Source organism: Melozone crissalis, unplaced genomic scaffold (assembly GCF_028551555.1).
Source record: "Melozone crissalis strain CALT ecotype California unplaced genomic scaffold, PUWL_Pcris_2 ptg000034l_1, whole genome shotgun sequence".
Taxonomy (NCBI): Eukaryota; Metazoa; Chordata; class Aves; order Passeriformes; family Passerellidae; genus Melozone; species Melozone crissalis.
In genome coordinates, this window is record NW_026535812.1 from 15,530,817 (window position 1) to 15,557,279 (window position 26,463).

General features: G+C 45.9%; 1 protein-coding gene across 1 annotated transcript in view; it reads right to left on the reverse strand.

The window, feature by feature from the left end:
• TP63 (tumor protein p63) overlaps positions 1–26,463 on the reverse strand; it is a 100,256-nt gene that overhangs the window by 53,252 nt on the left and 20,541 nt on the right. The window contains exons 3-4 of the mRNA XM_054282593.1: positions 26,165–26,293; positions 25,312–25,444 (exon numbers count right to left, since the gene is read on the reverse strand). Coding sequence (XP_054138568.1) covers positions 25,312–25,444; positions 26,165–26,293 — 262 coding nt within the window. The remainder of the gene's footprint in view (positions 1–25,311; positions 25,445–26,164; positions 26,294–26,463) is intronic.

Genomic DNA, 26,463 nt, shown 5'->3' on the forward strand with positions numbered 1-26,463 from the left:
TGCCATTTTCACTGGGATGAGCTATTCCAGCAGGCACACAGTGCCACATCTACACCCCTCAGGTTCACAGAAGCAGCACAATTTCAAGAGCTATACCCTGTATGGCTGCAGGTCACATTTCACTGAGCCACAGGACTGTCAAACACAGCAGAACTTCATGTTCAAGTTGGAGTCCACATATGCAAGTATTTGTGGGCGCAGAGAATGAGACAAATGAACAGAAAGCAATGTGAGGGCAAGTTCCTGTCCACCCCCAAGGGCTGTAAGCTTTGGAGTCATCCTGTTCCCCCCAGCTGTAATAGTTTGCTGTTTTAGCTAAACTTTGAGTTTTGCCCCTTGGTTAATTCATTTTGTTTTTCAGCCAGGAGCAGGGTGTCTTTTAAAAGAAGTACAGCCCAAAGCAGGAATGCCTGTAATTCCTGACTCCTACCACCTGCCACAGGTTCACTTAAGAGACCTTGTCTAATTCAAGGATTATCAGAGTGACAGTGCATCCCACTCCACAGAAATATTAAGGCTGGTCACACTACACTGTGTAAGTACTTCTAAATATTTTCCAGTGCATATAAAAATAAAAACCCTGATTTCCCTAGAGCAGCATTTTAGGCTCTTAAATTTCTAAATCGGGCTCTTGAAAAAAGTTCTACTTGCATAGAAAGCAACAGTGTTTCTGAAAGTCAGATCATTTTAGGGTTTTTAGACTATAAAGCTTTTATAAAACAAAAAATCCCTTTCAAAAACATAAACCACTTTCATTAGAGTATCTCAGCTATGCTCAGTTATTTTGAAAATTCAGACAGTTTAAAACAGGAAAGTCCAAGACCCACCCCCGCTGCACACAGTCATTTCTTGACCCTGAGCTTGTGCTCAGCAATTTATGTGACATGTAATTTGAAAACATACCAACAAAAAAGAGAAGGCAGTAAAAAAAAGTAAATAATACAATATAATCTCTATGAAACGCATGAAATCACAAGACATTACAACTCCATGATCTCAAAAGAAATTGATTAATAACCCAAACGCTTAGCTTCCTAAAACTGAAAGAGAAGCCAAGAGTTTCCTACGTTCTCCTATTACCAGCTGGACAACACAACATCAACAAAGATCTGAAGAGCCATAAAGCACAGACAAATAGGAAAAGCACCCCCTCATGCTCCCAGGAGATGTAAACATAACTGAAGACAAAGACCTGAATCAGAAAAAACAGAAAAAAATGCCAAGATCTTGGCAAGGCTTTTTTTGCCTGATTTCAGTGGCTGAGAACAACTGTGAGATCCCAGCTCGGACAGCTGCCCAGAAATCCTGTGTGCTGAGTTTGTACAGCAATGCTGAAAAGTTGGATAAAAAAATAAAAATAGAACTTTAAACATTAAGAGGGACCAATTAAAATACAAATGGGGAGGTGGGGAGGAGAAGCAGGGGCTGGAGAGGAAAACTCCAGTAGTTGATTAAAGCTGCCTTGTTTCTAAAGCTCTTTACTGGACAGTAACCATTGATGTTATCAGTCATCTCAGACATGCAGCATTTTATTGTGTTGAGAGGGCAGCTTAGGCTGGACAGGATATCTGTGTGTCATCCACAGTGAAAGGCTGCAGGCACAGTAACCACCAAAGTATGGCCAAAGGGCACAAGGACAGTGAATAACCAGGGTCAGAATAGAACCAGGAATTGAAGTTAGCTCCCAAATTCATCATTATGCTCAATAAAATCCAAATGCATCATCTTTTAGACATGAAAGTAAAATACTCCAGCTAGGTAGCATTTTAGTCAGAACAAGAAATTCAGATAATCTGCAAGTTAAATAAGTCAAGCAGTTGAACACACAGGAAAAAAAAAAAAGAGAAAAAGAAAAAAGAAAAAAAAAAGCCACACACATAAACCCCCCACGCCCACTCTTTGAAGCATGGTGCAACTATGGAATATAAGAATTCATAAGAAGAGTTATAGGAGGGCAAAGGGCAGATCAAAACAAGTTAGAGCAAGCAGAGGAAAAGGGTTACACAGCAGCATCAGAGTCCTTATAGGTAAAAGGAAGATCTACTGGATGTTCTAATGTATTTGGCCATTTCTTCTGTCCAAATCAAGCAAGAAAACTCTTGCATGGTGATCCTGAAAGCCTGGACACCAAACAGCAGACTAAAAAGCTTTCAAGGTTGAGGGGGGGAGTCAAGAGGACTGGATGCCAAATTCTGGTTAGATCCCAACTGCAGAGAACAAAAGGAGGCAGGGCTTTGCCTTCCAACACTAGTTTTTGTAGGAAAGCAGCTCCTGGGCTGCACCAAGCTGGCATTGCCTGAGCCCAGGGATCCGTTGGGGTTCAGTACAGCAGGATACACACAGCCAGGAGACCTGTATCAGAAACAGCTTCACATCACTACTGCAGCTTACTCAGAAGTGAGCAGGAACTTTATGTGGTGTTTTCCAAAGATGCCAGGCTGTGCATACACGAAACACAAAAGCTGTCTTTGAGAGAGGGGGATGTGAGTGTACACAGACACAACATCCATGCAAAGGCACTGCCTCTTTCACAGTGACTTCACTCCATCAGCTTTACAAACATCAAGAATATTTTCCCCAACTATTGAAATAACTTTGCTACATATGCTGCACATGCAGAATTTCCAGTGGGCTCTCTGGCATGGGGCTTCCAATGTCTAACAGCAAAACTAAACTCAGTTTTCAGCACTTCCCTCCCTGTCCAATACTACTGACTGCAGCAAGCACCAGGACACACAGTGCCGTGGTCATTTATGCAAGGCACAGTTTCAGAGATTTACATCTGAGGTATTCAGATGCATAGACCTTTCCCTGTGCAGACAGAAAGCTGTTCCAGATTTCAGAGTAACAATATACCTACTAATTTCCATCTGACACCACATTAAACTCCCTACCCATCCAACTTGAACATTCACAATTCCTTTCAGACACAAAACACAGTGGACTGACCGAGGCTCATCTCAACAACTTCGGAAACAGGAAACTACGGCACCGTACTGAAGTGGCAAAGTCCTGGTGACACCTAGCCAGGGTACGTTCTGGTTTCCTTTAAAAGAACTTCTTGCATACTTTCCTGCTGCTGAAAGAAGGTGGAGGGACATTTACTCATCTATTCAGTTCCAGTCAATCACCACCAGCACTCCTGAGGGAGCCAATCCTTTGACTATGGATGAAATGCAGAACAGAACTGCAGCAGTGAGAAATCACAGTAAAGGCCTGCAGAGGCTACTGAGACTTTCAGAGACATAAATCTGCAGAAGCCAAATTTTACAGAACATTTAATTTTTTTTTTGTGCCATCGCTCTCAAAAAAATACGTTTGTGATTCCCAAAGACCCCATGATATTACCTAAAAAAGCTAAAACAAACAAGCAAAATTATTAAATACACTTTTCAGTCATTTCCCATCAGCAGAGATCCAGTTGCTGACTCAACACTTCTGCTGGCATCCGCCTATTCCCATTGTTCTGTTCCCCTTGGCTCCCGAGGCGCCGCGCTCCAGCCCTGTGCATCATCCCCTGACACAGCTGGACCACGGCTCTGCAGCACAGGCATTTCTGCCTCAGCAGCACAGCCCAGGAGCCCAGCACCTCCTCCCCTCTCCCCGAAGCTGGCAAGATTCTGTGTATTTACTTCCTAGATGTGGATTAAAACTGAAAGATTCATATCTGCTGAGACACAATCCATCCCTTTCATTCCCAGACACTACCCCACCATAAAATATTTCCCCTTCCCTCCCTAAACTGGGCGTCTCCTCCCACTTTCTTGCCCTTGGTTAAAACATTCATCTTCTTGCCATCTTGAGGAAGTTGGACTCGTCTCAAATTTCACCAGGTCCCCTTGTACACCACTTCCCAAAGTCCTTGGGGGGAAGTTTAATCCGGATCCAAACTCTGGAATTGATCCCAAGAGGCCGCTGGGCTCCAATCAATGCATTAATTTTCAAGCGTGCTCAGCCTTGCCGCTTGGGTCCACTTCCAGAGTGAGCGGACGACTGAGCACAAGCCCAGAAATACATCACACCTCAAGCCATCCACTCAAGAGAGAACACACACGTCCTGGTTAAAACACTGCTCCTTTAGCTGTTCCACTAAGACCCCTGGTGAAACAGCTGTGGCAAGAGATTTGCAAAAATACAAGATATCACTGAGCACACTTGGATCAATTCCCAGGTGACTCAATTCTAGTACAAATTAAAAAAAAAAAAAAAAACAAAACCAACAGGCACAAAAAAAAAAAAAATTTAAAAAACTAAAAAGGCAAACATGCAACCACCAAAAAAGCTGCCCTGGACATCTTACATGGTTTTTGTTGCTTGCTTGTACATCAAGCTGATAACAATGGCCAGTAATTTCAAATAAAATCACCAAATTTAAATTCAAGTTTCCAAAGAAGCATTTGCCAATGCCAAGGACCTAAACGTTTCCAGGGTCTTATCTAAGATTTACTAAATAGTTGTTTCTTACTGGGTTTACTCCTTCTATTAGCAGCCTTACAGAAGTAAAACCCCAATCCCCCTGCTCTTTGCTCCTTGGCCCAGCAGCTAAGCTAACCCTGGAGAGGCTCTCATAGGCCCTCCTTTAGAAGGGAGCCAAGATTCTCACCCAGGACCTAGTGTGCTTATATGAAATAGTGCAGAGAAACAGGGGTGAACCTTTCTTGCCAGTAACTCATAGCCAAATCATCAATTGCAAAGCCTTGTATGTTCTGTGCTGCTATACAGAAAGCTTTATGCCATGGTCTGCTCCTACAGCTCTTTAATCCATCTGACAATTACAGCCTCTTCGCCCAGCACAGCAAAGTTCTGATGGGAAGCTCTGGGAGACTGAAAACTGGAAGATTTCTCAGAAATAATTTAGTACTGTAACCGAAGAAGACAAAACAAAACAGGGAGATTTTTAAGAACAGCAAGTTTATTCATTGGAGAGACCCACCAGCATGCCTGACAGGGGACTGCAAGGCTCATGGCACTGAGACAGAGAATCCAGAAAACATGTGCAAGAGGGGAAAAAAAAGTCAAACCTTAACACCCTTGGAGAGTAATTATTTTCCTCTTAATTCTACTTGATACCAAAAGTGACTTAATACTAATCCAGGCCAAGTGGCACAAAGAGCTTTGAGCTCACTTCTGTGCTGGAGAGGATGGAGTGAGTGCTGCTGTTGGAGTACAAGAAGCTCCTCTCCTTTCTCATGATTTATGCAACCTAGCTTTAAAAGAGTTGCATTCATTTTATTGCCTACTCTGCACATTCTCAAGAGGCGTTGGAGGCAGTGCCAGAAAAATAACAGGGTTTAACAATGTCTAGCACAAATCCATCGGTGCAAGAGCTCCTTTCTGAAGCGTTTCCAGATTTTTTTTTTCAGTGGGAACATTTTGTAAATAGAATTTAAAATTTGCCTTGAGCCAGGCAACACCCGCTTTTATTCAGCCCTCCACGATAATGAAATAAGTAGTTTCTCCACTAGTTATAACTAATGCCTTCCAGAGGAAAAAGTGCAAAGCAAATGGTTTACACCCTCTCACATCCCACATCCACAACTTTCCTGTTGCAGATGCCATGTCTTCATAGATCTACTGAAGCTTCTGTCTCACAGTAAACAGAGCTGCAACTGGAAATAAACCTTTCCACAGAGTTTATGCCTTCCACAAGGCATAACTTGACAAATGCAAACAAAAAGGTTGCCACCAGATGGGCTGAAACACAAGGTAGAAAAAGTTCCTTTCTGGTGTTTCTCTATGCCCAAGGAGAAAAAAAACCTATTTCACTCAACTTAAAGCCATTAGATCATTATTTAAAACAAAGCAGGTAAAAAGAAAGAAAAATAGCTCCTGAGGGAGCTAGGCAATAGCATAACTGGGCTCATGTTGGAAGAAGAAAATCAGAGGAATTGGGAGTTGGTGACACCATTGAAGATTCACATCAGACCAATAAAAATAACTAGTCAAAACAGCAATTCTAGTCCCCAAGGAAAAAAACATTACCAGACTATGGAGATATATACACACAAGCACACCCCCCTATATATATATAGATAATTTCATCCTGTCTCAACCAATGTCAACTTACACCAAAGAAAATGGATCATCTGTTGCAGTCACTTCAAAATGTAAAACCTTCTGACCACACTGCAATGGCAGCTTTTTTCCATCTCTCACACTGAAAAACTGTATTTTCCTACTAGAAAATATTTAGTTGGGATTTTTTTTTGCCAAATGAAACAAGAAACTGAGAAGATCATCTGTCCCTGATTTCATAGTGCTTACTAATCTTTCTTTTGACCATGGAAAATTGTAAAACGGAGCTGCCATTTCCAATCTGATGTCAAGTGTAATTACATGACTGCACAAACCCCAGAGCATGTATGTAACTGAGCAGTACCAACACTTCACACACAGCCAGACTGCCCTGATTTCTGCACAAGTACTGCACAGTTAAAGCAGTGCAGATGGTCAAATGTCAGCAGGTTTCATTTCTGTGTGATAAAGCACACATTTTATTTTTTCCATCCACATGCAGGTTACAATCTATTGAGGTCTCATCCCTCCACCTAAACAAGGCGAGGATTTCTCCAGGCCAAATCCCCAACATGCTGCTCAGCATGGTGGTCATATTACCTGTACTACCAGGAAATTTTTGGTACCCTAGGAGAGAACAAAAGGCGATCCATGGCATGACAAACCTGCTGCAGTGAGGGGTGGATCTATACTGGAAGCACAACTGCTCAACTCCTGCCCTTACCTGTGTTTTTCTGCAGCACGATCCCCTTGTTTCAGCCAGGAGGGAGGTGGGCACATGGCAAGAGGCAGGTCTCAGCTTCCCACTACCCATCTCTCCAGTCTACTTAACCCTCTTCCCTGGCAAACCCAAACAGGGCAGGAGCATCCATTTAGTCTCTCCAAACAAAATATCAGCTCATTTCCAACCTTCGGCTTTTCATCTTCAGATTAAACCTTTGCAACTGGAATTCAGTTTGAAAACCTCTTTGAAAAAGAATCTGGCTATATAGGGCCTCCACAATCTTGCAGAAGACCTTTGCAGCTCAAGGATAAGACATGCCTCTCAAGCCTGCATAGATGTCACCACATCACAAAAACTTTAATCCCCTAAGTGCAATTACAGCAAAATTGAAGGATGAATGCACAAGAAGCGTAGCTGGAATTGCAGGGATACCATCATGAAACACAACCTCCAATGCATCTCCCTATTTCTTGCTCCTAATGATAGACCGTGCCCACCCATGTGGGGCGTTGATACCATTTAAATAAAGAGAGTCCACTGGAAGGCACAGAACTCACGTCTGAATCCTGCAAAGCTCAGGAAGAGATTTCCCTCCCCAGGGATTGGGAACGGTTTGCCTGCTCAGAGCCAGCAAAGCTCCAAGATAGCATCACAAATAGGAAAGCCGGAGAGAGAATCTGGTTTAGCCAAAGCCTTCTGCCTTGAGAAAAAAAAAAAAATAGGCTTTATACAACATCTATCCAGTGTTAGGCTTTATATAGCATCTATCCAAGTGTTTTCATCATGGGTTAGACAAGACATGGGGTTCAGAGGGTAATGCACAGACAATCCTTTCCTCCTGATACCTCCAGGAAGGAAGCAGGTGGGCTTCTCTTCTGGGCAGCAACCAGGCAGCATCTCTCAGATTGCTTCCTTTACCTCAAGTTTGGCTGAGGGCCACAGAGAAGGGGCAGCAAGAGGGAAAGAGCCTTTGTCAAATGACAACTGTGCCATGTTGCAAAATCAGCCAAGGAAAGTCACGGCTTTGTCCTCTGGTAGTTCTCAGCCAAATCCAAGCTGACAACAAGCACGATAAACCCTGGACACACTTTCACTGCACACAAGTGAAGCTGATGCTCAAAATACCAGTTATATCTCAACCCCCAGAGTCTTTAACCTTAAACTAAGGTTTACTGAACTGCTCCTACAAAGAAAGGACTCATACCCAGGGCACTGCAGCTCAAACACACACATGTGAATTACTACTTAAAAGCTAAGAGAGACAAGAAAAACAAAACCAAAATGCACCCTTCTGAAGAGGCTATCCTAACCTTCAAAGATATTTGCAGTCATATGTATATTGCTCTTCTTAATTTTCAGCATGAAGGAATGCTGCCAAAAACCCATAAAGCAGTGCACAAGTTCTTTTAGAATAAAACTAGTTTCCCCCCCAGCACCCCTCCCAAAATGATGATAAAAATCTTAACGGAAAGAGATTCTTTAATTTGTCTCCCACAAAGAGCAGGAAGATCTTTGGGAAGGATGACGGATATAATAAAAAGTCATGGCACATATTTCTTATCAGTGTTTGAACAAGATGCATTTATTCTTTTGGCAATGATTTAATTTGATTTTAGCAAGCACTCCAAACTCTGCATCATCACTCAGCCAAACTGCAGAGGAACCCAAGAGTCCCTAAAGGGAATCTCTACTGCTCTCATCTCCCCTCACAAGGACACAGGAAACTTGGACAAGACTAGACAAACTTGCAGGTTCTCTCCTTCACATCCAATTTTGTGCATGCTATCTCACAAACATTTGTACACAACACAAAATTCCACATGTGGAGATCAGGCAGGAAGACACAACGACATTCAAAGGGTTTCTATTCATCAGTACCTCATCATCCTATTAATAACCACCCAAAGTCTCTCTCCTTTTCACATCACCTACTCATAAGCACACAAGAACACATCTCCAGGGTCATCAAGTCCAGTGCTCTACCAACAAAGAGCTTAATTATTCTTACAACTGACCCAGATCAAATGCTGGGATAGATTAAGCTGAAAAAGTGGTTCAAACAGGTTCCACCTCCAGCCTCCCAGGACTGTGATTCACTTTAACACCCTTCTCCCCTCTCTCAGCTTTTCCCAAGCAGATTTGACCCATTTGGAAGGAACCCATCTGCCCATGGCATTGGGCACCCCACTCGCAGGCACGGGCGGCTGTGGGCAATGGTGCAAGCTCGCCACTGCGGCCACACAGCCTGCACTGGGGCTTGTGCAAGGGTGCAAGGGCCCGTTCCCAGGCTGGGAATGCATTCCCAGGGCCAAAGGCACCGCAGAGCCAGCGTGTGAGGACAGCAGAGCTCAGCATCTGCCAGCACGCAGCCAACACCCTGGGGTGGCTGGGCACAGCACCCCAAGAAACAGGCTGGGGATCAGAGCGGAACCCCTGCTCTTCATCTTAAGACTTGACTTTAATACAGGAGAAATTATTTCCTTCCCTTAAATAAGGTCCATTTCTACCCAGAAAGTCGCCGATACTAAGTTGTTCATGAGTTGGTATGTCTGCCTTGTGACCAACCCAGCAACAGCTCTAAAATCTGAACTGCAATTACCAGTGACAACAAAGTTCTGCTTCTATTTGCACATTGAGAGCTTTTTATTTTTTTCTTCTTTCTAAGGAATTCATGCCAAAGTCTACTTCTTGTTTGCAAGCTTAAGGTGGGTGAGGTTCATCATCACCAATATATTTTAATTGAGCATTAACAAGTCTCCCTTTCTTTTGAGACAAGTCATTAGCAAGGCTGCTCTTCCTCAGAAATGAAGCCAAGTCAATGCTAATGGAGTTTGTCTTCCCCAGAGTACAATGCTTCACTGGATGAATAAAGTCAGTGCACCTTGTTCAAATCCAAGGAGGTAAGAGGGAGAGCAAGGGGAGGTTAAAAAAAAAAAAAAAAAAAAAAAAAAAAAAAAAAAAAATCAGTGCTAAAGCCTTTTAAAAACCTCCCCTGACAGCAACAGTGACGAGTGGCATTAAAGCAGAGCGAGAACGCTCCTGAGCGCATCGCTCCTGACAGATGAGCCCAGCCAGTCAACCATAGGGACTCCACAGCCCCACCACTGCTATTCAGCAAAAGTTGATCAGATAGCAGCAGACAAATAACACCAAGCAAACACTCCAAGAAGGGCTCTCTCCACATTTAAGAGTTTATAATTAACCTAGGAAAAAAAACAAAAGTCACCCATTTGGGTCTCCTGCATGGCGGCAGCAGAGGAAGCGGGCGTGCATACACGGGGATTTGGGCTCCCTGCAGACAGGGACAGGGAGAGCACGCTGGTTTCAGTTTACCTCTCGCTCTGCCCGAGTCACAGACCCGCCATCCCAGCCGTGCAAGCCTTGAGTAAACCTTCAACAGGCTTCTCCTCACCACCTGCCTCATCTCCCAGCTATGCTCTCCGCCTTTCAATTTCTACTTTGTTTTCTCTCCCAAGTGGCTGAGGTTCTGTCTGCTTTGGGGCTCGTACCCCGTGCCCTCCACTTGAAGCCTTTTCTTCAGGAATATACACACGCGCACGCACACACACACAGAGCTTTGGCTGCTTTGCCACTCTGGCAAGTGTCAACACAGCTGCTGTCTCCGCTGGAATGTAAACCAATATTGTCGTTAGATCTCCCTCAACCCCAGTAACTTCCTCCAAGATTTGCACAGCGTGTGGCAATCCTCCCCACTGCCACCTTACAAAGCATTGAACCAAGCTGGTTAAAAGCAATTAAATAAATAATTTTAAAAAATGAAATCAAAGCTGCACCTGAAGTTTGTGTCCCACTCACACTCATGAAGTGCAAAGGGCGGTAGAAAGTAAAATGCATCTATTGTACAAGCATTTATCCTTATATAATATGCCTCTACAAACACCCTGTGTAAAATACCTTGCTGCTGCAAGTTATGAGGCAAGGTATTAACAGCACTGAGTAAAAGGGGTGTTGGTGCGGACGCTAACACAGCATTTGCAGCAGAGGACCTTTGTTTGCATATTTTTATGCTTTAAAAAGTAACCTAAGAAGGGATTTTTAACACAATTTTAGTTATTTCCTAGATACCATCCACTTGAAACCACAAGCAGTAATTTTGGCAATAAAAGACTCGTAAAAGAGTTATAATACAGACAACACAGCTAGTATTCAGACTGCTACAGGAATGCAATCTGTGTGCATTGCCCACCATAAAAACTGCCTTGCTTCTCCAATGAAAGAAAATTATGTTGGCTGATCAGGCTTCCCAAAACAAATTTGCTGTCCCAAATGTAAAGATTTGAAGTTCGCTCTCATTTAGATATTTAGCCCAACAAACTCTGCTTCCCATTGTAAAATGCAAAAGTCTCACAAAAGCAAGTGTATATTCCACACCTAACTTCAGGGGTGAAGAAACTGCACGTATTCACTAAAAATAAAAATACATTAGTGATATCACAGCTGAAACCTAGAGTCCTTACCTCGCTATACTGGGACTGGGCATTGTTTTCCAGGTACAACATGTTAGCAGTCAAATTGATCAACGCTGCTGTTCTTTCTTCTGGCTCCAGGATTTTGACAAACACCTCCCACCCCCTAGAAGACCCTAAAAATATGGGATGCTACTGTGGAGATAACAGGACTCAGAGTGTGCCTCTCTGCATAATTGAAGTTTCCCTTATATACCTAACTATAGGCAAGGAGGAGGAGGTGGGGCTCTCCTGCCTTACCTGTCCAATCTGTCAAAGTGCCACCTGGAGTCCTCCACTCCAATGGAGAGAGGCCTCTCCCAGCTCATTAAGTAGTTAGAATTCCTTATCACCAATCTCTAAAAAGCAAAGGGAAGGGAAGGAGGGGGGAATGGCCAAAAAAAGAGAAAAGAAAAAAAGACAGGCAGGGAAAAGAAAGGAAACAATAACTTTCCCCTGTCACTTTTCTACAAGTTTAGGAACTCAAAAGAGAGCTATGGAATTGCTCTAAAGGAGCTGCTCCAAGAAACTTCTCCTGTTTTCTACAAAGATTCCAGGGCTGTTTTTTTTCCAGGCACCGGCTTTGCGGCTACCAAGAACCTAAATATTCACAAAGGGATCGAGATGCAATGCTCGACACCAGTGGTGGGGTAATGCAGCCGAGCATTTGGCTGCTGCTGTGTGCAGATTTGGGACAAAAGCCCCAAGGACCTTTCTGAGAATCAATCACTGGTTCTGTGCACCATAATCCAGCTGCATTCTCCGTCACCTGTGTGCTCCCATCCACACTCACAGCCAACAGGTCCTGTGTTTGCAGGGCATCACTCCAGCTACATTTTTTCCCATCCTCTGCAGTTGCTTCGAACTTGCATCATGATTTAAAAACAAGTTTAAAAAGACTCGACCCATCCAAAGGGATTCACGGTGTTAAATTAATATATGAGACAAGTTTTCGGGTCCTGCTGCTCAGTAAAAACCACCTGGACAGGATGCCCAAGGCAAACTTTTCAAAAGATAGGAAGAGCACTTAGCCGAGATCTGCAGGAGAGATGCCCACTGTGATTTCACTCTGGACAAGCAGACAAGCCCCCTCTCCTGCCCTGGCGTCCCCCGGAGCGGGGGTGCCGGGGTGCGAGCTCAGCGCTGGGCTGGCGCACCCCGAGCCCCGTGAGGATCCGAGCGCGATGCACGGCAGAACAAAGGCAGCTGCTCCCGGAGGGCCGCCGAGCCAGGCGAAACAGAACACCTTTCCACAGGGCTGGGGAGGGGGGAGAGGAAACCAAACATCCCGAGCAGAGCGCGGCCCAGCCTAATGACAGCGCTCCCAACTTTATCTGAGCACCGGTGCTCCCGCAGGGCTCCGCCGAAACGCAAAGGGCGGACTGCCAGCGCTGCCCGGGAACACCGAGCCCCGCTGCGGGCGGCGAGAGACCGACCACAGGGGCTTTGCAGGGAGGGACAAGGGTCCTGGGCAGGGCTGCCACCCACACACAGCCCCAGCACCTCCCCGCTTTGCCCCGGAGCGGGTGCTGCTCCTGCCACGCCTGGCCCCGGGCACCATTTAACCCCGGCTTCTCCGGGCGCGCAGGGAGGGACTGGGGCTCGGGGGAGATGGAAGCGATGTGGAGCAGGCTGTGCTGCTCACGGGGCTCGGGGGAGATGGAAGCGATGTGGAGCAGGCTGTGCTGCTCACGGGGCTCGGGGCAGATGGAAGCGATGTGGAGCAGGCTGTGCTGCTCACGGGGCTCGGGGCAGATGGAAGCGATGTGGAGCAGGCTGTGCTGCTCACGGGCTGGCGGCTCCTGGGCTGCCTTCCCGGCACACGGCAGCTCCGCAAATTAAAGGACGCTGCAAGCTCACCAGCCTATTCCAGGCTGGAGCGGCCAGCACATTCCTAAAGGCTGCCACTAATAAAACGGGGCAAAACCATCTTCAGGCAGGATGCGAAACAAGTACACAGAGCAGAGGATTACAGTGTCCCCCCTTCCCCTGCAGCAGCCCCTTGCCACAAGAATCAGGGGTCTGATATAGCTCTCACCCTGCAAGCACAGCTCACCGGAGCTGCTGGGTGCAAGCAAAAGGCTGGGAGCATTTCCAGTGCACCTTCCCAACTCCTCCTCACCGAGCACAGTGCAAGGAAGCACTTCCCAGAACAGGCTGCAGAGAGGAGCACTGAGCACTCCTGACCTACCAGGACCAGCAATATCCCAGCTCAGGTCGGGGCCACCTGAGGTTCACACACACCTTCAGTGCTCCTGAGCTACCAGCAAGAACTGCTTGGCACTCAGCCAGTTTCCTACAGCACAGGAACAACTCAACAGACCACTGCCAGGGCCCCTTGCCCTCCTCTCCATCTTCCCCAGCATCACCCTACACCAGGGACTGTGCCCGATGCAATTATCTCATCTCACCCGGGATGTGCACAAGCCAAAAAGCCACACCAGTGCTAATCTGGAGATCCAGGGAAAGTTTGCAGGGAGCAGCCACAGCACCGTTAGCCAAACGGGCACCTTGCAGCACCACTGCAAATCTTACACAGAGCTGGACATTGGTGTCACCCATGAATCTTCTGCTGTCTAATAGGGAGGAAAAGTTATGCTGTGCTCAGATGACCATTTTGATCCCTAAATATTGTCAAGTTTTTCATACTGGCCCATGAGTTCAAAAAACTATGGAGGGGAAGGAGACAACAGGAGAAGGTACATCAATCTCCCAACCTCAGCAGGTCATTGTAAAATCCTCTTTCATAGCTATGCTCTGAAACTCAGAAGATCCTCCTTTTCCAGGTCACTAATGCAGCATTGTTGTGTGAGGTATCTGCCATCTTCTGCCCCACAGGTGGCTGGAGGTGGCTGTGGGTGAAGCAACACCCAGATACAGAGAGATACGTAGAAGTTTATCCAAAGAGATCTGCATGTCAAACACGAGGAGAGGTGTATATAGCATGAATAAATTGACATGTCAGCACAAATCCCTGCCCTCTGTACACACAGCCCCGACCTGGCTCAGTGTTTCAGATGCATTACCCTGTGCGGTCACCTTGAATCAGATGCTGGACAAGTGGCTTTTTGCAAATCCATCATCCACAAAGGACACAAAAAAGGACACCACCACGCCAGCAGGGGTGACAGGAGGTAACAGAACAGGCACCAGACACTGTGCCCACCAACGCTGCTGCAGCCCAGGCACAGGTGTGTCCCTCTCATCCCCCAAAGACCCAAATTTTGTTTCACTGGCTTCAGATCTAAATGCACTCTCCTCCTAAGATGCTCTCCTGGCTGATGCCATCCTCTGGACATTCACACTGGCACCAGAGGAAAGTAAAGCTTGAACCTTTCTGCCTTATCATGAGGAAGAAAAGTTCCCAGACCCTCATTTGATTCTCCCCTTCTGCAGGTACGAAATTTTCATATAGATGAGCCCACAACAACCTAATGGCAGCCAGGCAGCATCTCTTTGGGATTCTCAGAGGAAAACTTGTTTTCCTGAAGTATCATATGGTTAAATGGCTGAATCATAAAAACAAAAGGACACTCCCACCCTCCTCACACTGCACACTCGGTTTTCAGCTCTGGGACAGCAATAGTCATAATTTGTCTGAGCCTTCTGGACAGGTCTGCAAGAGAATCATCAGCTGTAATGTCTGAAGTCATGGCAAGACAATCTTTGTAAACAGAGATTATGCCTTATCATACCAATTAGCCTAATCAGACAAAGCAAACACTCAAGCAAAGGCCCTCCTTTCACACATCTGTAAGAACAACTGCACACTGAGGGCAGTTGAACAAGGTTTAACTCTGCTTTTAGGGTCCAACAAGCTTTCCACGACCCCAAACAGGAAAAGAATAAAGTAGAAAACAAAGAAAACAAAGTGTCAGGAGAAGAGCCTGGCACTTATGCTCTGGATGCTTAGTTGGATTGAAATTAAAAAAGTAGCTCAGCCTCAGGAAAGGAAGTCTTAAAGTAATTTACCTCCAATACTGTAGGAAACTAGAAATAATAATTGCTAGTTAGATTTGAAAGTTTCAGCTGCAACCCTCCCAGGTCTGACTCAGATATTCTAGAAGGCTTCTGGCAATGCTTTGTGGCTCCTGCTGGTATGCCAAAGAACAAAATAAAATACAAACGAGACCCCTAAGTTTCCAAAACGAGCTGTTGGCCAAGTCAAATTGCTGATTCAGAGTCTTTGCTTGAATGCTTTTCCCCATGCTCTTACATGGCTCATCCCAGTTCCTCTCACCAGTACATGGGCAAGTTCTCAATAACCCTCTCCGGTCCCAAGGTAGTGCACAAAATGGTGACGATTAAAAATGTCATTACCACAACTGCAGTGTTAGTTTGGGGATTGTGTAATTTCTTGTAGAAGGGGAGGTGTGTGCATGCACACTCTCCTGCGTGATAGGCAGTTCATGCAGAATTTCCTGCAGATCAAATGAAAAAATATCTGCTCAGACCTCTCCACTCGTATAAAAATAGCATCTGGATCGACTGCGTCACCACAGACTGTGACATTCACTTCACTCAGAAATGTTTACAAGTTAGGTCTGAGATAACACGAGGAGGAGGGAAAAAATAGAACATAGTTTTTGGAGGATTTTTTTTTTCCTGTTACCTCTGAATAACTGCTGAATGCTCGAAAAACAAGCCTCTGCCAATTGGCTTTGACAGGCTTTCCAGTGCAGATCTTACAGGGACAGATATGTACTCTGCGATAGCAGGAAGCCAGGTTAAAGAACCAAAATACTTTCAAAAAAAAAGCAAAAATCAACCTGCCTTCTTGAAAAGTCATGCAGAGCTGATCTTCATTGTTCAAACCACAAGGAAAAGAGGGAAAAACAATGTGGTCCCTGAAATAGGTACTTTCCTCTATTTTGTTTTTAATCTAACCATTTATGGCAAGACAGAACAAATAAAGAGATGAGGTATAAAAGGCAGCATCACACTGGCTGCTGACTGGCTACAGCCTTGTGTGCATCGCAGCACCGCATGGAACTGCAGCTGATCCACATACAAGAGAGGGACCTGGCACCCCCAGCTCTCAGAGAAACCTCTCTGTGCACCTGAAGCACAAATTCGAACCTCCTGGCTCCTCACCACTGACCCAGGGAAGGTCTGAAGTCCAGAAATTTCTTTGAAATGCACTCAAATTTACAAACCTTCACGTTAGACACACGCCCTGTCTGCAGGTGTTTAGTACTGAGGATCAATCCCTTCTTCCAAGGACTCCTAACTGCATTTTCCTCCACATTTTCAAAGGGCAGGGTAAAAGGCAGGAGCAGAGCCCAGCTCCTAGCTCTGCCCATGGTGCAGGTCGGCTTCTCCTTCCCAAGGAACATGCCCTCCCCAAGGCAATCCCTGTCACAACAGCCCTGCCCTCCGACCCTGGGTAAACATCTGCGCACGCTGCTTATTTGAGCTCCTACAGTCTCGTTATCTCCCCCAGAACACCCCTAGGGCTAATTAGAGACTTAATGGCATCATGTCAAGAGATAACGCTACGTGGTGGGGGAGCAGGGAGAGGGAAGGTGGAAAGGAATTGTGAAACAAAACCAGTTCCCTTCACAACCGCTGTGCAATATTGGTTTAGGAAGGGCTCACGCAGCCCCCAGGCCTCTGCCCTCGGGCTGCTGAGCTCCATTTAATGAGAGAGAGCAAAACACTCCTCCAGAGAGATTCAGCTCTCCAGCCAAGGTGATGCAAGGTACCCACACCTTCCTCACTGTCTGCACAACCAAAAACCCTGTAACCCCAACAAGGATCATTCCCACCCAAGTGCCAGCAGTGACTGATCTCCCACAGTTGGGGTATGGCATAGGAGGCAGACAAAGCATACAGATCATTTATCAAAAAATGTTTCTGCTTATTCCTGGCACACCTTTAATCTAATTTTCCCACTTTTACTGTACCCTAGTGATTATTTTTAGAGGAATTTACTTTCACTATGAAAGCTTAGAGGTAAAACTATATGGACACATATCTTGGCAAGGCTGCACATAAGCTTACAAAACTACCAGCCTGCAGATAGTTTCACACTGATGAATGCAAACCCACGGGTCAGTAGACACTCATGCATGCAGATGCGTCCAGGGGCTCAAGCCAGGGAAGCTCTTTGGTTGGAGTAACAACCCTCAGCACTCAAACTGCATTTTTGCCTCACAAGGATCTCTGGATGCTCAGCACAGTATGATTGACCACCCCCAACTCCCCACATTTATAAAATATTTTTCAAAAGTTAAGAGAGAGGAAGTTACACAAGAAAATTCATGAAAATTGATCCTAATTGGCATAAACAGTCTCATCCCTCCAGCTGGAGACAGGACAGGGTCATGGCACAAACCTTCATCCCCAGAGACCAAGCACTTCAGCGAGGGAAAGGGAGAAGGAGATAGCAACAGATTACAGAGCTTTTGTTTTCACTCAGAGAAAGGAGCAACTGTTGACAGACCAGGGCTGTTCTTGCTCAAGCAGATGAGGGGAAAGTCCCTTATCTTATATAAACTACACACAGGTCTCCTGAAATGCACCGCTGTTTCTAAATGCACAACCACAGCAGCTCCTTCTAACCAGCCTCTACTCTGCTGCCAATTCCCTCCTACCCAAGCCCTTTTACAATAATCCAGTATTTAAAAGAAAGTCACCACTTAGCAATAATTCAAGAAGAGTCTTCCAAATTCCTGGTTACACCCTGACCCTGCAACCTATGGCCATTCACAGTTCTCCTATTAAAACATCACTGCTATCCAATATTGCTCAGGTGCTCTGGAGTGCAATACACTTCCCAAGGCAGGAAGCCTTTTTTCCTATGAAGAAAGGCTGCACTTTGCAGTGCTGGTCTTCCCCAGAAGATTGATCATTTTTGCTTCACTCTTGTTTAATTTTAATCCAGTCTGGACATCACCATGAGGTCCACTATACCCATCCATGCTCTCAAGGAGGAATAAAAGTGCTTCAGAGTACGTTTTCCATTTATTTAAAAAGACTGGAGATAGAAGTCCACACTTTTTAGAGTGACAGTTGTATTAGTTACTGAAAACTCCTTTGATCTCTCATTAATCTCTGCAAATTCAGCTGCTGATTAGAGAAGAGTTCAGTCAGCAGTGAGCAAATGAACCCAGGCCACAAACCACTCCTTAAATCTACACTTCACAGAGACAGATTTAATTTTTTGTGACTGCCTGACAATTCATTCCCTCATTAATTTCAGTGCTATCAAATCAGTGACAGTGAAGTGGAAAGCAGGTGGTAGAAATTCATTCAGTTGAAAACATTACCTAGTCCAGAAGTCTCCTCGTGAAATATTGGAGGGAAAAAATAATAGTCATTAAGAGGACTGTGGGCAGAATCTGCAGAACCACAAAGCAACATATACAGTGAGACTTTGGATGCCTGAGACTCTCTTCAAAGCAAGAATCCCAATTAATGCAAGAGAGAACTTTTAAAGCAAAAGCTACACCCCACAGCTGGCTGCAGCACAGACACTTGGCTGTGCTGGACAAGGAAGGGGAGCAGGACACTCCCAGGGCTGTGCTCCAGGTTTGTCTGAGTCTGGAAGGAGAAATCCCTCCCTGGCATGGTCAGCTCTGCAGCTGGAAACAGCACTGTGAGGTGCTTCCCATCCCCTACTCGTCTCACCCCACAAGGAGGGGTACCATAAAGCTCCACAGAGTTTTCATTTGGCTGGACATGGACAGCTCAATTATCACCCTTCCAGCTAACACGAGAAAAGGACCTTATTTTCCTTCTTCACACAATTTGGTTTATAATTAAAAAAAAAAACAACCCAGCAAAAAATAACACAAAACAAACAAAACATCCAGAGGAAGGTAAATTCTGGGGAAAAAAGAGGATCCCATAAACTAGATAGAAACAATGAGTGAAGTTCCCATCAAGACAGCATAAGCCTTAAACTTTCTCCAGAGGAAAGAGTGCCAACAACCTATTGTTTCAAGATCAAGATGCCTTTTAATTAGGTGTTTGTGCGGACCTTTTAAAGATTTAAAATAAGCGCTAACACATTATTGCTCCATACTTGCTCAAGGAGCACGTGTAGCACCATGGAAACCTTTGGAGGCAGGCTTAGCTGCTTGAGGAAGATGTTTTCTGAAGTGACTGCTTCTTTTGTTTGGAGGCATTTGCATACAGGCAGAGGACTCCAGTTACCACACTCCCACATCAGGTGCTCACAGCACTAGAGTTGGGGAGTCAAAGCCACACCCCCTGAAACACTCCATTTCACTGTGACAAACCCTGTAGGTTTGTACTTCACAGCTTAGAATTAGTTTATTCCTTCCCAAGATGAATGTACAGCAAGATGCTGAAAGGGAAGAACTATTTAAAGGAATTTTAAATACGCTTCTAAAATGATCACACAGCACACAGATCACCCATTAGTTTCTTTAGTATCATTGAGAATCCTGGGAAGTGACATTAAAAACAAAACACTTGGTATAAGGATACTACTCACAACTGGCTACATTCCTACAAGAAGAAATTTACCCATCCCTGGTCTGCAGCCAGAACAAGGGCCAAATAGCACAGGAAAAGGAAAAAGGGAAAAATTATTTAAAAGAAACAAATTTGTCTTTAGAGCCCTGCTACACACAAGACAAGAAGTCTTCAGACTCTGAACATACAGATTAAACTGAACATACAGATACATTCTTTACATTCATTCTTATCTGAAAGAACTGACCATTTCTAGATCTGGATCTGCAGCCCTAAATATAATTATTAGATCATTTGGAGGGACCTGTGCAGCAGAAGATTAAACATCAGCAGGCTTACAAAGCCAAGCCTAAATTAGGAGAGCTTCTGAGTTCAACTGCAAACAGGAGAGGTGCTGCAGGGAAGCTTCCAATAGAATAATGCCTTTGCTCATTATGGAAATGTCTTTGCATAATCTCAACTTTCTTTGCACAGCTATGGAACGAATAAATAACCACAAAGAAGAGAAACTTGGCAAGCCTCAAACTCTCTCAAACAAAAGCCAGACAGTAATAAAAGCTTTGATCACATCCCTGTGCTGTACAAAGTCCTTCCTTCCTTCTCTGCTATGGTCAGTCCTGGAATACTTAGGCATGGAAACAGATGGCCACACAAGGCACTTTGCTGCACCTCCTTATCAAATCAGCCTCATCCTCCAGGTGCAAAACCATTTCCCAACAAAATGCAGGGCTGTGGCAGCTGCCAGAGCCCGTGGCAGCACACATCACATGTTAGCCAGTCCCTGCACAGAGGCACCATTCCTGCACTGTCACCACATCAGCTCCCTGCCCTGCTGTGGGCACACAGGGACATCCTTCCATCCCACAGTGCCACCACCCCACAACCAGCTTCCATCTGCTTCTTCAGCCATTACCTTGCAACAAGTGCAGTTCTCTTCTCCTGATCAGAAAAACACTTTAAAGAAGCAATTAAAATTAACAGAGTTCAGAGCCTGCACTTTAATATTAAAGCGTTGGATAGAATGCAGCAGTTGTGCAGGACAGGATGGAGGGAGCTTTTTGTGTCTGTCCATCAGGTGCACAGCTGGTCCTGACCACAGTTCTCACGTGATGGGGACCAGGAATTCTGTGCATGGCCATCAAATATGAATTACTGATTTACAGGGTGCTAAGGCTGAGAGCACAGACAAGACAGCCAGCAGCCACCTTGGGCCAGAACAGCTCCTCTACAGCTTGCTGGGCTGCAGCCTGGATTCCCAGGTCCTTGTATTTTGTACAAGGTAGTTTGGTGGCACTTTCATGAGCCTGCAGCAGATTAAATATGGGAAAGGTTGCTTGTTTCCATTGCAAAGCATCAGATACCAACTCTGGGGTGTGTCATTGGTAAAAGCACTGAGGCTGAGAGCATCAACACCTCAATTTCCTGCACAAGATGCATCCAGTCTATCTACCCTACTGTTACCTCCACCTCCGTGCATAAAGGAGAACAGCAGAGCCACAGAACTGAAGCTCTCAGTTTTAAAACTATGAAACACATGCTGCACTTCCAAAATTTCTGTAGCTACCACGCTTGGGACACCCACAGCCCATGAAGCTCATGATACCCAAACACAGCCCGACACACACCACCATCCCCAGGTGAGAAACCCACCCCACAGTCGGCTCAGCACTGCCTGATCAAGCCACACACAGCAAATCCCCACAATTATTTGCAGAAGAAGGAGAACAAATAAATTAAAAATAAAAAAAAAAAAAGCAAGGAATTCTCTCTGCCTTTTATGGGGAGGGATGGATCCAGGTTAAGAAAACTCTGACCAGGCAGTGTCTGGGGAGCAGGCATTCCGCTGAACTGGTTAGGCAAGGGGCTGGGGAGGGAGGACGGCTTGGCTCGCTCAGGGGCATGACAGGAAGGTATGTACAGGGGGAGGGGATGAGCTGCTCCATCCCTGGGGACAGCACTCCAGCTCCTGCCAGCACCGTCCCCGGGCCTGGCCACACTGCTGGGGTGGTGGTGGTGGCAGAAGATTTACAAACTCTGCCAACCCCTCAAATAACACTTTTACTTTACTCGAGGCTCTTGATGAAATCCTTAGCCCAAAGCAGCTTTGGGTCCAGACCAGCATCTCTTAGCACCAATTTACAGGACTTTTGAGACATGGTAAGAAAAAGTGATTTTGCACCTGGTAGAGCAGGCTGACAGCACCAAGAAGGCTCCAGGACAATGCAGGGGTTATTGCACTGCCACACACCCACTCCTGGAGAGGGATCTCCAGACCTCTCCTCCCTGATGCCCCAGGGCATTTAACCAGTCAGACACAAATATAAAATTGCTGTAACATTACCTGATTTCTAGCACTGCAGGATACAGGCTTTGCAATCAGTGTTCATCCTGAATGCAGGGAACCAGACATCATCCCACCACACCCCACAGCTGCTGGCTACATCCCTGATCAGAGGACAGGCTGGGGATCACCTTCTCTGGTGCACTCAATGAACGGCAGGAGGCCCACAAGGACACATATGCAGCTCACCTTCCTGGCCATCTGCAGCTCCGTCCCACACCAGGGCCATGGCACAGAGTAAGCGCTCTCCACACCCACAGGGACCACCAGCCCTTCACTCCAGTTATGCAAAAAAGGCAGATCTTTGCTGGGGTTTCCCAGGCTGCCTGTGGTTCACACCAGGGGACAGGAAAGGCCACAGCTGACAGCCAGGACGGGCCACCCAGGACATTGTGAAAGAGCTTGTCACACATCTGGGGAAGATTGCTGACTCTCTAATGTTATACCAGAGCCAGAAACCTCTTCCTGTCCCCCTTCAGATCTCTTCATCCCAAGCTACTGCAGATCACCAGTTTCTCTTACCCCTTTCTTACACAGGCACAGAAGATTATTTCTTCCTCAAAACAAGTGCATGAGAACGGCAAGGTCTCAGCAAGAGAGACAACTGCAGCCCAGACGAGAGGGGTTTCTGTGCCACCCAGCCTTCTCCCCAAAGAGCTGCATTTTCAAGGCAATGAACACAACTGATGGGTGTTCAACAGGGCAGGACTCATGCTCATTTTCCAGCCCACTTGTGGGACAGTTTCTTCAGGCCCTGCAGCTCCTTCCCCACTACTAGTTCTGGTGGGAACAAGCACTTGAACTCCCAAAAGTCAAATAATAAAAAAAAAAAATTAAAAATCACAGGTTCCACCAACACAACTCTTGGGCTCAAGGATGGACATTTTTAAGACCGCAAGCTTCAATTTTCAGCCATAAATTGCAAGAAGGTGCAAATCTTATTTTAAAAGCTGACTGGAATTGCTTTAAAGTCCACACAAGGACAATTGCTTTAAATAAACCACTCTAACTGCTCTGCACTGATTTAAGTCTCACATGGTGTTGCATTTTGGAGAAAAACTGGCCTTGCTCTTTTCCTAAGACAAATGTAATACTATAAAGCACTCTGCCTTGATCTCAGTGCTCATCTCCCTGGGCCCCTCTGTTTCTGCTGCATTCCTTTGTGTTTATCTGCCCTCTTCAACCCTTTGCTGCAATCAGCTGCGTGCAGCACCTCGTGTCTGGGAGTGACATGGCTGAGGTTACAGGAGAGACAGGTGCAAGGGAAGCTCGTGCCCCGCAGCCATCCAAAGGAAAAGAGAAGCTGGAGGGGAAGAGAGTTGTAAGGTATTTCAGATTAAAGCAAACACCTTGCCCCAGGCTACACATTCTCTGCCAATGAAAGCTGCAGCCACTTCGAGCCCCAGAAACAGCAAAGCAAACACAGACTTCTCTGCAAGGGGAGTTGTCACCTGTCAGGGATGTTTGCAAATTTATAGGGAGGTGGTGGTGGTGGTAAGGGGAGTAAAAAGAGCTTTCCTCATTTTAAAAGACGGGCTGTTTGCACAGGTTTGCAGTGCATATTTTGCTTTGTGAAGGCTTTTGTCCAGCATTCAACTGAGAGAAGGTGCTGTCTTCCACTGAAGACAAACTGGAACATTTATTAATGTACATACATTAATGTACTCCGAGCTGCTGCCTTTACAGTAAGGGTGAGGATGGGATGGAATTTCCCCGCTCCCCCTTCAGCTTGTCACGTCAGTGAAAAACACTTCTGAAAAAGAAGCAACCCTGCAGCTTGGCCTCTCCAGAAATGCCTCCTGCAAGGCTGGGCTCAAACTCATCATCAGCAAGAAGTAATTGCATAGAGAAAGCTTCTTGTCCCCTTCCCAGGCAGCAGTGCTCAGAGAGAACAAGGGGAAGGGACTTTCCATTCATGTTTCACTGCACCACTGAGGGAAGGGGAGACTGAACAGACCTTCAGTGAGCCCAACAGCCACCACGGGGCTCTGCAGACAGCCTGGAGGGACAGGAGATGGGAGGTGAGCTCGTGCTCAATGCCACAAATCCAGATTTGAGCATGGAAGGAGAAAAGTTACCACTAATGACCTTTAAACTGTTAGGAATTGGTTTTTAGGAGGACATGATTCAAACAGACCCTTATAGTCTGCTTTGAAAAGCTGAATCTCCTGTAAACATGGAGAATCTTTTGGACTATTGAGGAGATAGCATTTCACTGGAGTTGTGCTGTAATAGTGGAAAAAGCCAAGATCTAGATGCTGATGGAAGGCCTGCACCCCAGCAAATGCTGAATCAAAAGATACCCAGACATGATGTAGGTCATCTCTCCTTGTGCACTTGGATTAGTTCACCACATTATCCAAGCACATACCCAACCTCAAAGCAGCTTTTTAACCCTTGGCAACCTTCCTGGAAAGGGAAGAGCACTGCAGCCTCCCCAGCAGTCACACCACTGACAGATCAAACCTCACCAGGGACTGCAACCAGAGTGACCCAGGAGCTCCTTCCTCGCAGACACAATCCTCCAGGTCACAAACACTACCAGGACACAGACTGCCAACACACCATCACTGGGCACATCAAAAATTGTGGTTGATTAGCCAGGGAATTAAACAACATCAGTTTCTCAGGATGGAAACATGCTGAGAAACAAGAAAATTTACAGATACCAACACAAATTTCAAACTACACTTCATTTTTACCCCAAAGTATACAAAACCCAGGAAGAACATGAGCAACTTAAACTCCTGAAACACCTCCTGCTCCAGCCTGCAAGAAAAGCACCTGGCTTCTTCAGAAAAGCTACTGCTAAGAAAGAGCCAGTCTGTTAGTGCCAAAGGCAATGAACCAGCAAGCACCAGTGCCTCATCTGCATTCCAGTCTTGAGCCATACCCCTGAGACACCCATGGCCAAGACTCACTACAAACACTGTCTAGTCTGAAGAAAATGGAGGAGAAAAGAATCCAACCACAGTCTGAAGGCAAGTTTTCATTCATATATGACCCTCAAGAGAAAAAAAAAATCAGTGAAGAACCTCCAGCCTTGGTCAGCAAAATTGCAGCTGTGCCCAGAATTATTTTAACCCTGAGGTCAAACTACATCCAAGCAGGGAGAGTGCAGGGATAGTCGAGCGGCCTGTGCAAGAGGCTCCTCAGCTCTCCTGCCAGTTCAGCTGCCTCATCCCTCTCTCCTGCCCCTACTGCTGCAGGAGAGGAGCCAGCCAAGGTGGGAAGCTGGCCTTGGGGCAATGCAGCTGGAATAGCTCCTGCAAAAACTCCCCTTCTGCCCCCAAAGGTTGAGGAAGTTTCTCATTACTCACCCACATTGGGTCATTCAGCTCGGTGTCCTGCACCCGGACACAATCCATGCTGATCTCAATTTTGTTTGTGGAGCCATCTTCCGATGGGCCATCAATGAAGTTTAAATCAATAGGCTGAACCGAGCATATTGGCCTGGAAAAACACAGTAATGGAGTTAAAGCTGGCCAAGTTCTGTTTTCCACCATCCCACCACCTTCCTCCCCTTCCTCTGTGCCCAGGACTTGGGCATTACCATGAGCCAGTCTCATGGCAAAGTCAGAAATTACTGAGGAGCAGCCCTCACCACAGTACTACAGCAGCCCTGACCAGAACAAGGCCCTGAGGGACACTTCACTTGCTCTGAGGCAAGAGCAGAAGAGTCAGATAACTCAAAGACAGAATTTATGGAGGATTTATAGCAGTGATTGTTTCAGCATCAGTCATGGCAAGTCAGGAATGGGAACAGAGTCAGCTTTCTTTCAGCCAATGAACCTGACAGGGTGAACTGTGCCCCATCTTCACCTCCTCTCCCTCCCTGGCATCAGCAAGGGGCAAACATGCAGCCTGGACACAGAGTGACGAGCCCATTCCTGAGGGGAAATGCCAGCCACGATCACAGGAAGCAGCCAGCTCAGGCACCAGAGGCCTGGCAGACAATCAGTGCCACTGCTGACCCTGCACTTGGTGTCCACAGCCGGGTGCAGGCCTTCTGGGGAGCTCCAGAGCTGTCAGACACCACAGACTGACACATCCAACCAGCACAGCCATAGCTGATCAACACGTATAGAAGACACCAAACTCCTCAGCATCAATCCCCAAGCATCCTGCCCTAAAACAAACACCTTCCATATGCTCCACATAAGGGTTACTTACTGTTCCAGGAAGTCCCAGATGTGCTGGATCACCTCTGGGCTGAGGAATTCCCTGGGCTGAGAGCTTTGGGACATGGCTGACCGGTAGTAACTCTCCTTCCAGGAGAAGGGGCTCGGAGTTTCTACAAACCTTAAAAAACAAAAGCAAAAAAAAAAAAAAAAAAAAAAAAAAAAAGAAAAAACAAACCAAAAGAAAAAGACACAAAAACAAAGACATGTTGAATTCATGTGTCCAGCTCAATGAAAACCCATAAATAGAAGCTATTGTGTGAAAAAGGAGACATGCTGAATGCCTGAGAC